The sequence below is a fragment of the Melospiza melodia genome, chromosome 5 (assembly GCF_035770615.1).
Source record: "Melospiza melodia melodia isolate bMelMel2 chromosome 5, bMelMel2.pri, whole genome shotgun sequence".
Classification (NCBI taxonomy): domain Eukaryota; kingdom Metazoa; phylum Chordata; class Aves; order Passeriformes; family Passerellidae; genus Melospiza; species Melospiza melodia.
Window position 1 is genome coordinate 82,295,515 of NC_086198.1, and position 15,583 is coordinate 82,311,097.

General features: G+C 36.5%; 1 protein-coding gene across 1 annotated transcript in view; it reads left to right on the plus strand.

The window, feature by feature from the left end:
- The window catches only part of LOC134418799 (complement C1q tumor necrosis factor-related protein 7), a 114,841-nt gene that overhangs the window by 69,909 nt on the left and 29,349 nt on the right, over positions 1 to 15,583 (plus strand). The window contains exons 5-14 of the mRNA XM_063157657.1: positions 591 to 767; positions 939 to 1,086; positions 2,229 to 2,365; positions 3,307 to 3,438; positions 5,306 to 5,515; positions 7,675 to 7,778; positions 10,529 to 10,669; positions 11,085 to 11,241; positions 13,314 to 13,543; positions 14,436 to 14,613. Of these exons, the coding sequence (XP_063013727.1) occupies positions 591 to 767; positions 939 to 1,086; positions 2,229 to 2,365; positions 3,307 to 3,438; positions 5,306 to 5,515; positions 7,675 to 7,778; positions 10,529 to 10,669; positions 11,085 to 11,241; positions 13,314 to 13,543; positions 14,436 to 14,613 (1,614 nt within the window). The remainder of the gene's footprint in view (positions 1 to 590; positions 768 to 938; positions 1,087 to 2,228; positions 2,366 to 3,306; positions 3,439 to 5,305; positions 5,516 to 7,674; positions 7,779 to 10,528; positions 10,670 to 11,084; positions 11,242 to 13,313; positions 13,544 to 14,435; positions 14,614 to 15,583) is intronic.

Consider the following 15,583-nt stretch of genomic DNA (forward strand, 5'->3'; position numbering starts at 1 on the left):
GCTCTAGTAAATCCATCTGGACACTACTGGAGTTTGCAGGAAAAATGCGTCTTCTGTTTAAATCTTTTTTATTGAATGCCACCAGTTGGCAGTTAAAGCATTTTGCATCCTAGTATATTGATATTTATTAGCCACAAAGTACTAATGTTAGTTCTTTTCTTAGAGGATTCATCCTAAAGCTAAAGGGTCCTGGATCCTTCAGAGGCAAAAGGCCATTAGAAATTTCTCTTGATATCATTTACCTGGGTACCTGCAATATGGCCAGAACTTAAACTTTGGCATTCTGATTCACAAATTATTTAGATTTAAAACAATAAGAATGTTAAAATTAGACCAGGTAACTTTTTAAACAAAACTTTGCAAGAAATATTGAATTAATATATAGAAATAGAGAAAGTTTCATGAATCATTTACAATTTCAGTTAGCTTCAGCATTTGAGTGAGTTCTGTGTGAGATAAAATAATAATTATCTTGTAACAAATGTTTATACATGCTGCTGTTTCATATTATTAATGGGCAGATTTATTCAATTTATTAACTTGCCCTAATTTTCTTAAGAATACCATAATAAATTATCTTCTTTTTTTAGTTACAGAATGATTTTCCTTCTGAGGAAGAAGCATATAATTTCTTTACCTTCAATTTTGATGCTGTAGCAGAGAAATTGAAAACTGGAGCCATGAAAAAGAATGGATTAAGTGAAGAAGAAGAGGTAGAAGAGGAATGTGACGAAACTCATGAAGATGAACAAGAGGAGGACGAAATGGTGAGAACTATAGGATTAATTTTAATATTTTTTATTCAGACTTTTATTAATTTTATTTGTCTATATAAAATAGCATCTTTGGTTTCCTTAAAAATTCTGAAAGTGTACTTTCTCAAGAAACTTTCTTAAGAAACAGACAAACTAACAGAGAAGTTTGCACTTAACCAATAGGATGAAGACGTACGCCTAGTGAAAGATGATTTATTCATAGGGCAGACAGATGAAGACCTTGTAGTAGTGAAACCTGTTGATTGTGAAAGCTACACTGAGCAACTGAAAAGGGAAAAAGAATTTCTCTTCATTCCCAGCATGTTAGCAGGTATGAAGATTGTGCTTATCCATCTGGTCCCTGGATTTTTGCATGGCATGGCACCCTCTGATCTGCTGAGTAAATCTTGTACTGACTATCTGGCAGCAGAGAGAGATGTTTCATTGCAGCTCTCTGACGCTGTTCATCCAGTCGAGTGTGAGAATGTCTGGCAGATGGATCAGCTGGGAGCATGCACACCTCAGCAGGTCAGCACCTGCTGCACTGGCAGGTGTGCTCAGGGCACCTCAGTTGCTTGGGGGTAATTTCCTCACTGCTGTCTGTAGGAAATGCAAAGTGCTAGCCTCTCTTCTGCTGTTATTTATTGTATGCAGCATTGATCATATCTCTGCCTTTTTTGCTTTATTCCCACAGAACTTCAAAGTCCTAAAAAAATGTGTTATATTATCACTTGCTATTTGATATTTGAACTGAAAGAAATAGAAGCAAGTCTCCCAGTATGTACTGGAATGGTACCAATGCAGCTTGCAGTGCAATGTCGTAATATTTGACACTGTGTGCCTCTGTTTTTTCGTGTCTTGTAAATTAGTTCTGACTACTTCTTGTGTGATCCACTGTGTTCTGATTTAGGGGAGAACTTTTGTTGTAACCCTCAGCACAATCCTTCCCTGTTTTGAGATTGCTTCTTCAAAAATACTGAATCCATACACACAGTGAAACAGCCTTGCAGGCAGGTCTTCAAATTCCACCTGCTGTTATTTGGCTGAAATAACTCTTTTAGGCATGTTTTGTATTTTGTATGAGACTGTCTTAAGCAAACTATTTATTAACTGAAGGTCTGATTAGTCTGAAAGTTTCATTTTCCATTGGAAAGACTTAGAAATGCTTCTCTAGTCAGTTGGTGCTCCAGGATTTTTACACTGTTCTGCAAGCAGCCATTAACACTTATTGCCACTAAGTAACTTGGAAGTAATTTTTGGTAAGGAAATTTTTAGTTATTGGTTTATTAGAATTGTGATGCTTTGTGGTACTAGTATGAGATATCTATCTTGATTAAGATAAGGACCTTACCTTTGCAGTAAAATACTTCTGACAGCATGCTTAATACACAATGCCAATCATTTTAAGAATTAACAAGCTAAAACTACAGTTACAAGATAATTTACATGATTTTCTTCTTAATGTCTCATTAGTGCCTGCTTCTGAGAAGATGCCTAGAAATATGCAGCCCAGGTACCTTGAGGATGAAGGTCTTTACACTGGAGAAAGGCCCTTTGTAACACAGTCTAATCAAAATATTTTAGAAAACAGAATACTCAGACAGGACCAAGTAAGTCACTGCTACCTTTTTAGTTGTAACTTTTATCAGTATTTTATTTATCTTTATAAGTATCTTATTTTTGTTATAGTTAAGTAAGTGGATGGTCTTGCTAATATAGGGCTTTCATCTCCAAAATGTTCAGCAGCATCAGATATTGGGAAATAGATATTTTTGTAGGAGCCTGTTTTTAGTGTAACGCCACTGTCAGAACATCAGACTGGGTCTTACAAAACTGATGTCTTTTCTAAAATTTTTGAATGGGGAGTTTGAACCCAGTTAGTTTTCTGCTTGGCTTCATGGTGTTCCCACATCAACATTTGGCTCAATGGTCAGGTATTGAAAATAATAATAAATATAAATACAAGGTATATAGAACAGGTATGAAACTAACAGGGTAGGGCAGCATCCTTGGACAGCTGCACTGGTTTAAGCTGTATTTGAATCCAGGTAATGAGAGCAGAGGGATAAATTAGGACAATGCTGAACATGCAAGGCCATGGATAGCAATTGCTTGTTAAATACTTACCTGGTTGGCTTTCATAGATGCTGTTTAAGTAGTTCAGGTTTTGGACTAGAAGATTTGAAAGGTGCATCTGAGCTGCCATTGAGCTCTTGTGTAAAACAAGACTTAAAATTCTTTCCATTTAAGAAAATAACATTTAAATAAGTGACATGTTGATTTTTTTTCTTTCAAATCTATAACACTGAATGTTGAAGGAAAAGTAAATCAGTATAATCAAAGTTCGAGCAACATCTTGGTCTTTTAATTTCAAGACTTACCTCTAGTATATTTTAAGATTTCATTTTGGTGTATTAGGAAAGTTTTGGTTATTTCAGTCACAAATAATCCATAGTCACCTTTTATTCTGTATTTTTTACAATAATTATGATTTTGCAAGTAATTCCTTTATAAAGTAAGAAACAATATATAATTTTCTTTTCCTTTGTAGGGGAAAGAATGGTTTGGTGATGATGGCAAAATCTTAGCATTGCCTAATCCAATTAAACAGTCTTGTACTAGGCCTCCAATATTCTCACTTGAAGAAGGCCTTGCACCAGAACTTGAAACAGTCTATAGGAAGGTAAGCATATTTCATATATGAGATTCCTGAGACTCAGTGTCCCAGTTCTTCTGCACCAGAAACCCTGGTGACATGAAGGGTTTTGTGCTAAGAACCATGACTATTGATTGGTTTTTGTGATTTCATATATGTTCTTTAAATCATTTCTACTTTATTAAGTATATATATCTGTTTTTTCCTTTAAAAATGCATACAAATGGATGAAGAGTTTAGGTGGTGCTGGTTGAAGGAGTAAAGTGTCAGCTCCTGACAAACACCTTAAAATCTGTGAGCCACTGAGATCATTGTGAGACTCCCTTGGATATTCTCATGTCAAAGTAGAGTAGTTCTATATTAGTATATATATGGAGTTTGCTCATGTAGACAGTGACTAATTTTGAGTTATGTAGCATCAATTTAGATATTTTGGGGAGGTTGTGGAGTTTTTTCTTTGTTGTTTTTCATGTTTGTTTTGTTTTGTTTGCAGGGGTTTTGTTGGTTTTTTCCAGTCACAGCGTACCTACCCTGGCAAACAGCAGTTTCAATGTGCAATCAGTGCAAATCAAAATAAGTTTCAATTAAAACATTCAGCAATCTTGAAGCAAGCTTTACTTGTTCTGCTTGCCAGAACTCTATTACCCTTTGGAAAAGCTGATTTTTAAGACTTTAAAATAGAGTGCTCATTTGGGACACATAAGTGTTTCTGACTGTTGTTGATAGAGATTTAAATGTGGCTCTTCAGGTGATGCTGGTGATAAATATGCAACCCACAGGGTTGCATATCCAGTAGCACAGATCTGTGCAGGGTGCTTCTGCAGGCAGGAGAAATTTCCTGTTTAGATCATGTAAAGGTAGGCCAAGGGAGCTCATGGTTCAGGAACACCATGTTAACATGAACAGTGACATAGAAATATCTAAGTCACAGTGGTAAGACACTGAGCTTAAGGGTCCTTTATGGGCAGAAAAATAGTTAAAGCATAAGGAATTCAAAGTTGTCATTCCTATGACACATGGTATCTTTTGATGAGAAACTGAATGTGGAAGGATCAGGTGGACTCCAGTGTGTTTCATGGGCATTTATATCAGTCCTGTAACAGAGCTAAGTAAGTCCTATGCAACAGCTAAATTTCCTTCCAAATCCTTCTTTTTCCTGTTCTCAGGAAGGGACTACAACAAACACTACATAACTAAAAATCTTTTTCAGCACCACAGTGCCTCTGGTGAATGTCTTCTGGTGAGTGTCTTCTGAAGGATCCTAATAAGGGAGCAGGAGTAGTCAGGCTGGAAGCAGTGTTAATTCTCTTCTGATTTCATTAATTTGAGGCTGTAAGCCATGGATGTCTTTCTGTCCAGTGGATTGAAGTAGTTTTTTTAAACTTTGTTGCTGAAAACTTTCATTTGCCTTTGTTGGTCTGAATTTCCCTGGTGTTTGAATGGGGAAGCAATATATAAAATATTAGGAAATATATTATATTTCCTAATCTACACAATTTACAAGGAGAGCTCCTTGTCTTCCTAATCTACAAAGAGAGCTGTTCTGAGGGCTGGACCCTATCCTAGAGCTCAGTTCTAAGAGGAAACAAAACAATACTAAACGAATGTGTCAAAAGAGAACTAGCAGGCTCTGCTTTTTCTAATCCAGTGTCATTCTCTTCATTGCTCAGCAGAACTTTCAGCATAGGAAGATGACTTCTTATTTCAGCCTCACATGGACTATAAAAATACTTTTTTGTAGAAGTACCACCCACTTGTCAATAAGGCAAGAAGTTAACACAGTTTGACTCAGCATTTAAATGTAGCTAAATGGGACATTTTCTGACAAAGAAAATCCTTGAAAGATACTGTTGTAAGAATCTGTAAATCTATTTTATTCTTTTTTTTCTTTCAGGCAATAAAAATGACATCTACCAATCAGTATCTTGTTGGACCTGGAGATTTTCAGGGGATGTTTCAATTGGATATTGATATTTCTGGACTGATATTCACCCATCATCCCTGTTTTAGCCGTGAGCATGTGTTAGCAGCTAAACTGGCTCAGTTATATGATCAGTATTTAGCAAGAAAACAGAAGAATCTTACCAAACTTCTCACAGACAAGGTATTTCTGTTCTGTCTCCCTACTTTGTTGAGACAATGACATGACAGTTTAAGGTAAAAGCTGAACTTGTCAGAAGTTAAAACCCTAAATATTTTACTGAGTTGCTATGTGTTCAGTGCAGAATTGCATTTTTAAGATTAAGAATTTATTTGATCTTTGAATTTGAATTTACTCTAAGGTAAAAGGAATACAATAACATTTTGCTTAGTATTCCTTAGAGTACCCAAAATGTTTCCCAGTGAGTGACAGATTAGACATTACAGGATTGTGTACAGCAGCTCTGACAGGGAGACAGCAAAAGACATTATTCAGTGATGGAGGGAAGTTAGTGAAGTTTAGTTTCAGTTATCAAATCAAAGTAAAAGGAAGCAGTTTAATTTCACCAGATTGTACAGAAGTGGAACCCATTTCCAGGTATGTGTCTGTGACAGATGCTGTATTTTAAATGCAAACTGCTGCCACATTTACTGTGGGACTCTTGTGACATGGCAGAACCCAAGGCTGCATGTACACTCCTCTGTTTCTGGCTCTGTTTTTGGCTTGCTGGGTGAGCTTGACAGGGCTGCTCATCCCCTGTGTACCACCTCTTCCTCTCTCTGTACATTGGCAGTAATGGCAGTGGTCTTCTCTGGTTTAAGTGTGTACATGAACATTAGGCATTGTCAGCACAATTCTGATGTCATCAGGGCACACAGGAACACTTGTCTGTCAAAGATTAGTTGGATTATTAAGTACATATACATTCAGATTTCCATAAACTAAAGGTCATTATTTTATACAGTAAAGAGCTATTATATGGAGAAAATAATCATTGTATACAAGCTCATTTTTATATTAGTGTAATGAGGGTCAGTAGGTGGTGTAGAGATATTTCTGAATTTTTATATAAAGCATTTGGTTCTAGTTCTAATGATGGACAGACATTTCATAGTGTTTCAAAATAATTCCTTGGTATACTTTGTTCTATTAGTACTTTTGAAGGATTTACTTTAGTGCTCTGTGAAGCAGACCATTTAGACATTTCATACAGTGTCTCAAAATAATTCCTTGATATATTTTGTTCTGTTAGTTTTGAAGGATTTGCCTTAATGCTGTCTGAAACAGAACAATTGGGTTATCCATGTCTTCATTAAGGTTGGAAAAGACCTCTAATACCATCAAGTTCAGCCATTAACCCAGCACTGCCACATCCATCACTAGCCCACTAACCCCCAAGTGCCAGTCTGCACATCTTTTAAATACCTCCTGGGATGGTGACTGTCCCTGCACAGCCTGTTCCACTGCTTGACAAAGCTTTCAGTGAAGAAATTATTTTTCCTAAGATGCAACCTAACCTCCCTGAGACTTGAAGCCATTTCCTCTTCTCCTATCACTTGTTACTTGACAGAAGAGACCAACATCTGTCTACAGCCTCTTTTCAGGGGTGGTTTAACCTGGAGATCCTCATGGGGGACCCTTATTGTTCTCTACAACTGCCTGAAAGGAGACTGTAACCAGATGGGGGGTCAGTCTCATATCCCAGGCAAGTCAAGAGGATTGACTGGCCAGAAGCTGTGCCAGGGAAGGTTAAGTTGTACATCAGGAAGAATTTCTTCAGTGAAAGGGTGATTATATATTGGAATGCACTGGCCAGGGAAGAACTGGAGTCACTATCCCTGGAAGTGTTCAAAAAATGACTGGATGTGGCACTTAGTGCTATAGTTTAGTTTATAACTGGGAGGTCTTTTTCAACCTTAATAATTCTGTGATTCTATTCTGTGATTCTGGGATTTTCTAATTCACTAAGGATTGCCTTTAGTGGCCCTTCCTAGTCCCAAAAAAGGCTTTTGTGAAACTTGGGGGTTTTTGCTGACTTTAGGTCTTTACCCACTTCCACCCTTCATTCCTGAGCTTTCAGAATGCTCTCTAGATCAGTCTTCCCCTTGATTAGATCTGCTGCAGTGATAAAAGTTAGTAATTCTTCCTCCTATATCCAGGGATCCTAATTAAAATGTCATGCTGAGGAATCGCCTCACAGACTGGGCAAAACCCTGTAAATGCAGAATCAGGGTAGTTCAGGGTTTTCTGTCATTAGTAATTGCTCTTTCCTTTCAAAGTGCAGCACACTGGATACCTTGTTAAGCCATCTGTTAATTGCCTTTTTTGTTTGTTTGTTCAAGCTGCATGCCTTGAGGAGTGCTGTGCAGTACAGTGTGGAAGGTGCTGGTGGGGATGGTGTTCCTGTGGCTCAGCAAAGCATACCTGAATACAAAATGGAGATCAGGTGGGTAGGAATTCATTCAATTCTTGGCTTTTAAACTTGTATTCCTTTTTTCCTTTAAGTGTTGGTACAGAATATGATTCATGTCAGACTTTTAAATCCTCAAAATTCTTCTAGAGCTATTTAGAGTAGAATTTAAGAGTTCTCACTGATAAGTTGCATAAAACATTATGAAGAAAATACAGTTTAGGCTGAAATTTTCATTCAAAAGTGGTATAATTTGATTATATTTATTAATTTCTTAGTAGCTATTTACTGCTATGTTTTCTATAATTAAATTTAATTACAGTTTCAGTATACTTCACCTTGATGCACAAAGCTTTTGCAATGCAATAAGGTAGTTTGTTTAACAGACAAAACTCCTAGTTTTTTCCATCCTCTTCCTCATTACACAAATGTTCTTGATTTCCTTCCCATTCTAAGGTATTTTGGCCATGTTTTTGCCAATGGGTTAATACAAATAAAGTGGTAGAATTTTGTTTTACAAGATCACAGTTATTGTTCTTGGAGAAAAGCTGAATTGTAAAAATGTGCTGCAGTTTTTGGCTTGGTAGTGACAGTTTGTATTATTTTTGGCAAATGGACAGTGATGAGCTGTAAGTGTTAGCAGTATGATAAAAAAGAAGTTATTTTGGATATCCATACTGAACAGCCTTTTAACTAGCAAATAACAAAAGTCTGAAAGATTTTCACAATCTAAGAGTAGGCAGTAATGTATTCATTTAAAGAAACAACTATAAAGTGATGTAATGGGTCACATTATACACACACAATTTGACGAAGAAAAATGTTCTTAATACCAATTCTACTTTCAGCCTTGAAATTTTCATCTGCTAAACTTATGCATCCACACACTCCTCTTAGAACATAAAGCAGTCTATAATTTATTATTTTATACTGAAGGAAAAAGAATTCCTTCAATTAAAATGGAATAGCTTTTACCAATATCTTATTAACATATCTGCTAGAGGACAAGGAGCAGGAGGTGTGCAGTTACCATACTGTACCTCAGAGACAGGAGCTGTCTCTGAGGAGACATCTCTAATGGAGATGGGAAGATTCACTGTGGAAATGAGATTCTTGGGTTTTGGCACCTGAGGCTTGCTTGGTGGTGAACTCCAGCAAGAAAGAATACATCTTCTGTGTATCTCATGTGTTTTTCTATATCTTGAGTGCTTTAGTTCAGTTTCATGCTATTATGAATCTGGAGAAACTCAGCTGAAATCAGTGAGATCAGTGTTGCTCAAGTAACATGAAATGAGTTTGGCGGGGATTACTCTAGAGCTTTTCATATCTGTAATTCATTTTGGCTATAGCTCTGTTACTGGAAGTTGTTACATATATGAAGCTCAGATGGGCTCAGGAATTTTTGCTGTCATGGTATTCAGTACTAACTTGGACCACTTATGTTGGTAAAATCATCTGACCTGCCTTGTCTCTCTCTTAACGTTGCATTTCCCTGATGGTCAATGTAGAACACTCGTGAGAAGTTACAGACATATAGCATGGAAAATAATCTGATTGTTTCCTCCACCCTGCAATAACATAACAGATGTATACCCTTTGCTTTCTGGAGATCAAAGCTGTAATTTTCCATTGGCTTGAGGAAGAAATGTCATCTGAATACAGAAAACTTTTGCAGATTGGGAAATTCATCTTCACTTCCTGAAGCAGGAAGCCAACATATGCTGTGGATTCCATGATTCAGGTTCCTGTGGGTAATGTATTTTAGCAGAGATGATTCTCTGCTGAAAGGTCCTACTTCCAAATCCCATACATGAGATAAGTGTGGTTACTGATCTCTGTGTTCCTCGTGTTTCATCTTCTGGAGTCATCTGGTAGACAAAAAAGAAAAGGTTGCTACATGGATAAGTAATGTGCAAACTGCTAGCTCATGAAGTGGACAAGTTACTCATATTGCTTTCTGAAGTCTGCATTTCTTCTTTGTTCATTGTTTTCCCTAGATTGGCTTATGCTGTTAAATGATGTATGATGTTTTTCTTCTCTTACCTCTAACTCTCTCTCTGTTTTACACATTCTCTGAACATTACAAGTAGCAATGTGTTAGTTTACATTGGGTTTTTTTTAATCACAGACTTGGTTTTGTACCAGGATAATAGGGGAAACAGCCTGTGCTTGTTCTGTATGGACATTTATATTTGAAGTGTGTGATGGTCATTAAAAGTGCTAATAAATAGCTCTTTTACAAACAAATTAGAGAGTTGAAATGTGAAATATCAATTCTGAGACACAAAAAAGACTGTGTTAATTTTGTTTGTATTAAGAATCCTCTACGTCTGTCAAAGGACTTATTACATTACTTCATCTCTTCAGGTCCTTCTTACTGGAGCTAGAGGCATATGAAGTTTAAAACATCTTTTGTAATGTACACATATAATGAGCATTACTTCACAGCAGCAGTGTAGGTTTTCTGGGCTGTTGTTTACATGAATTTACTTTAAAATATTTTAAATTATGTACAGCTGTAATAAGCATTTCTGAAAACTGTCAGATCTCTGCAGAACAGACTTAACTGAAGTCAGATTGTTCCAAATGAAAGAGACTGGAATACAGGAGGAAATCAAATCCTGCAATCTTCAAGTCTGGGTTTTATGTTCCTTGGATTTAAACCACTGCAGCCATCAATCAGCCTGAAACCCCTGTCACTTGGCTTTTGGTATCCCAAGTTTTCAATCTGTTCCACTGAGTGAGACAATTCTGATTGATTTTGTGCTATGTATGTGTATTTCTAGACAAACCAGAAGACTTCGTGATGCTGAACAAGAAAAAGACAGAACATTGCTTAAGACCATTATCAAAGTTTGGAAACAAATTAAATCCCTCCGGGACTTTCAGAAGTTCACTAACACACCCATGAAACTTTATTTGAGGAAGTATGTCTTGATAACACTTTTTGTAATTGATTTGCTAGCAGTGGAGTTGTAATAAGATTAATTAATTTAGAAACTTAGAATTTTGATATGCAGAAGTAAGACTTTGAGCAGTGCTGGCACTTTGAACCTGCCGCTATTCCTTTTGAATTTGGGGAAGAGGAAAGGTTTAAATAAGTAATAACTGTAGCAGAAAGGAATGTCTACAGACTAATGAGTAATGAAAGTTACTATCTGGAATTAATATAATTATCTGCTATCAGTACTTACGAGTATCTATGCTAGTCTTTTTAAATAAAACATACTTTTGATATATTGAAGTTAATTCATGGAGAAGTAGCTTTCTGTTATATGTTACAGACTTAATTGTGACCCTTATGTAATTTTATGTAACATGCTGCTAATGGTTGTTTTGAAGGGAAGAGGTTGATCAGAAATCAGATGAAAAAGCATATGAAGCAGAAATCCAGGCTGAGATAAAGGAATTGCTAGAAGAATGTATGGAAGAATATGAAAAGAAAATGGAGGAGTATAAAACTGAGCTACATGACTGGAAATCCTGGAAGAAGACACAGGTTTGTTTAAATCATTCAACTTCACAGAAAAAAAATTACTAGTAAATGTGTCAAAAATTTCTCCTTCTAATACAGAAAAAAATTTCAGAGTTATGTGTATATTTTATGTTCAAATACATTCTGTCTACTTAGAATTTGTCAGTCAGGTAGTTGTTAATTAAAAAATTAGAATGTATTAGGTTTTTGTGAGGCGCTGTTTTTCTGCTACTGATTTTCAGTACTTCAGTTCTTTCTTTCAGTTTGGTAATTTTGCAGCATTTCTGTTAAATTAATTTCTTTCTTGCAAAGAAAAAGCATGGATGAACTTTGCGTCTATGAGTGATGAAGCAGAATAATTAGGGGTGTTTCTAATGAGCTAGCAGTTGATATCATTTCGTGTAAATATGTGTTTGGGAATGCCTCGCTAAGTTTAGGAATGTCTGAAAGATTTAATTAATATTCTAGCCTTTCACCTTTGAAAAGCTTTATTGCTAAGAATCTGTGCTGTAGTTAAGGTCTCAGTTGTGCTTCACTGGGACACTGGGAATTACAGGTGCTGCAGCAGCACCCTGCAACAAGATGATCTTTGAAATCAGCTGTGGCAAAATCAGGTTTGCTTTCACAGTTAGCTGGCAGTATACTGGATTCCTTGGGGTGATGGTGATTATACTTTATTATGATTATTGCCCAGCTTGAGCACCTGGGTTTTTGAATACCAAAGAAAAATAAAGCTTAAGAAAATGCTTCAAATACTGTTTTCAAGAATCTAGTGTATCTGCTGATACTTTAATGGAGAGACTTTTCATGTACATGCAGCCTCTATGGAAGGCTTTAAAATATTTGAGAGGAAGCCAATATACAGGAATTGGAAATTCCTGTTATCAGAACACAAGTGGGCACATGACTCATTAACATCAGGTAGATTCACTTGTAGGATAAAATTAATAAGTGTAAACCTTGAAATGAAGGCAGGTAGTCATGAACATTGATCCCAATGCAAACTGTTCATCCATGCCTTCACAAATACCATTGTGGCATCTTTTTATTGTGATAGTCACAAACTATCTTGAGACTAAGAGGATTTTGGTTCTTTCCTTTTAGAATGAAATTACCTTTCTTTCTTACCCTGAAGTGCCTTATTTTATTTTACTCAAAGTACTTTTCAATTTAATCACTCCTGTTGGTTTCTTACTAGTACAGATCACATGAATCAAACACACTAGAGCTAGGTGGGACTAAATAAATATAAAAGCAAATACAGGAGCAAGAAGGATAACACAAAATTCGGCAAAGAAACATTATATTTAAGAACAATATGTGAACAAGTTGTTTGGCTTCCTGCTTTAGTTAATGAGCAGAATCTGTTTGCTCTCTTTCCTCTTTTGCTTATGATGTGTTAAGTTGTGAAGTGGCTTGGTGTTTCCAAGCAAGCTGTACTTCCAAGTAATCCAGAAGTCTGTGGAAGGAGGAATTGTTTAGCAGCTGTTTAAAGCTGGGCATGCATGTAAACACTGGAGTTTTGTAGCTCAAGAGATGCTGGAAGGCCTGTGTTGTTCTGTTTGTTTATTCTTGTTTGGCACAAGGGAGGGAAAGGATCATTCTGCTCATGCTAAAGATATTGCTAAGCCAACGGCACTTGTGCTCCAGAGTTTGTGGCACATGTGCATTTGTTTTGTCAGTGTGTATGCAGACAGTGCATCTCAAACAACTGTGTCTGCTGGCTGAGTAAGCTCCCTTCAATCCTAACAGAATGTACGTGGTAGCTCAGGCAAGTGAGAAGGCAGCATCTAGCCAGAATGTTCAAGAAACATGCTGATTTTGAAAGTTGGTAGAGAAGATTAAGTCAATGTTTTGCTTGGAGCTCATTATTATTTTGAAGTGTAGGAATGGAATGTATTGCTGAATTCTGAAACTGATGCAGTCCTTTACAATGAGAGAAACCTTTTATGTGTTTGTGTGTAATACTAAAATTATGCTGTCATTTTACTGTACATACACCATCTGTGTTTAGCACTTGTGAATCAAGAGAACAAGAGAAAAAATTGCAGAGATTGAAACACATTCAGAAAGAATGTTATTGTTTTTATATGCAGAAGTCCAAGAAGAAAAAGAAAAAAGATACTCTTGTAGATGAGGAATCAGAAGATCATGATTTTGGTGAGGAACGTATAAAACCCATCCCTCCTAAAATGGCCAATAGCCTGGAAATAGAGCAGCAGGTTAGAGAAAAAGCTGACAACTGCAGAAGGAAACCCGGAGAGCCTATTCTAGTTCCTGAGCTGACCCTCTCAGGAAGCATAACTCCAACTGAGCAGTGTCCTCGGTAAGATAAATGTTGGCCAGCAAATTACCTTATTTGTGAATTTCTATAATTTATTAATTGCTTGTTTATACAAGTTCAGATGCATGAGCTCACCATTCTGTTTCACCTAGTGATGAAACCTCTGCTTTTGAAGGTGATATAACCTAATTCATTTTCAAGTCACATATAACCTTGTACATAGTGCACTTAAAAAATGCATGTCTGCACAATCCCTTTGAACCCTCTACTGTTCCTTGAGCATCTGCACAGAACAGGGTGCAGATACAAAGAAACTGGTTTCACTGCTGGCAGTACCACTCTCATTAGCTAGTCCTTTGCACAGGGTCTGTGCTGTACTCAACAAAGGGAAAAGAAAGGAATTGTGTACTAAACCAGAGATTGCACTGTGGATAAAAGAAATAAATACACTTGTTTTCTGTTACTTTCCATATTTGCACACACAATTTAACATGCATCTGCTGTATTTCAGTAATTTAAACACTGCTTTGTTTTGTACTTGGTTCACAAATAGCCTCATCAGGGAATACTGCTTGGCTGTTGTACTCCCAATGACTGAAAACCTCAAAATTTTAACTTGATATCATTTTTGTGCTTTGGAGGAAGAGGGTGGAGAAGAATTTTTTTTTTCATAGATGACTTCTTTTATATGGAGTTAGTTTTTGTGGATCCAAAATTTTACTTGATCATTTTAAAATAATTTTATATTCACAAGAAGCTAAAGCACCTGTTAAGTAAGAGTTCTGAAGTCATTCCTGTATAGTGACTTTTTTGCAGGAATACCATCTATTTTTAGGTGGGTTCTTTCTCCCCATGAGAAATCAGATTTTCATTAAAAATAAGTAATAAAAATGTTATTAAAAATGCTATGATAGCTTGTTTGACATATTTACAGAGCAGAAGTTTTGCGACGAGAGGATGTGAAGAAACGCTCAGCATTTATTAAAGTCCTTTTCAACTCCAAGGAAGTGTCAAGGACTGTTACCCGACCAATAAGTTCCGATTTTAGAGTTCACTTTGGACAGATTTTCAATTTACAAATAATCAATTGGCCAGAGAGTTTGAAACTACAGGTAGATGTTGATTTATTGCAATAACTTTTAAAGATGATATAAAATGTAATTACTCCTGCAGTGCTTGTGTTTTGCTCTGTGATAGTGTCATAAAGACTGAAAAACTTATGAAAGACCTTTTGTAAATCATCAATCTTACCCTCCTTCCTTGCTTCCCCAGTCTTTAACTTTTAACTTTGCTGCTATGTTTTTGATGCTTATGCTTTCTAGAAATATATAGTAAAAAGCTATAGTTTGGATGGGAGAAATTAAATAATTGGGACTTGTGATTAAATATGTTAGTGGATCGGCCTCTTGATTTTGGAAAAACTGATTTGTGTTGCAGATCAAATTACTAACATGGTCATCTTAAAATGTTATTTTCCACACAGTAAAACCCTCATAATGTTTACTGGAGGGGAAGAAGAAAAAAAATAATTTCTAGTAATGTCCATAACTGCACTTGACTTGATCAGCAGTGCAGTTAAATCAAGGTACTGCCAACCCCAAATCCAAGTATTAATTAATAAATGGTTCACGTATGTACTTTTCAGAGTTAATATGAAACAGGATCAGGATCCTGCTTCTCCCTTTACAAGACTCCTCTGGTTAGGTAAAACAGGTAGTTCAGGGAAAGATGTAAAAACTCCTTGTCTGCTTATTTATTTAATGCATAAATTGAAAAGGAGAAGGAAGACCATTTTCCTGGATTCAAAACAATTGAATGGAGAATCATCCACCACTCTGAGCCTGCAGCTGGCTAGGAAAGAGAGGAGCAACCTGCAGTGCTGCCAGGATGGGGACTGTGTGCCACATCCTGCCTTTCATGTCAAGGGAGAATGAGCCAGGCAGAATCCCTCCAGAATCTTCAGCTGATCCAAGGGAATGTCTCAAGCAGTTGCAAATTGTACAGTGATGCTCTTAAAAGCCTGGCTTTGTCATACTTGTCTCAGGTGCACTAGAATAGTGAAGAAGATGGACTTGTAGGAAG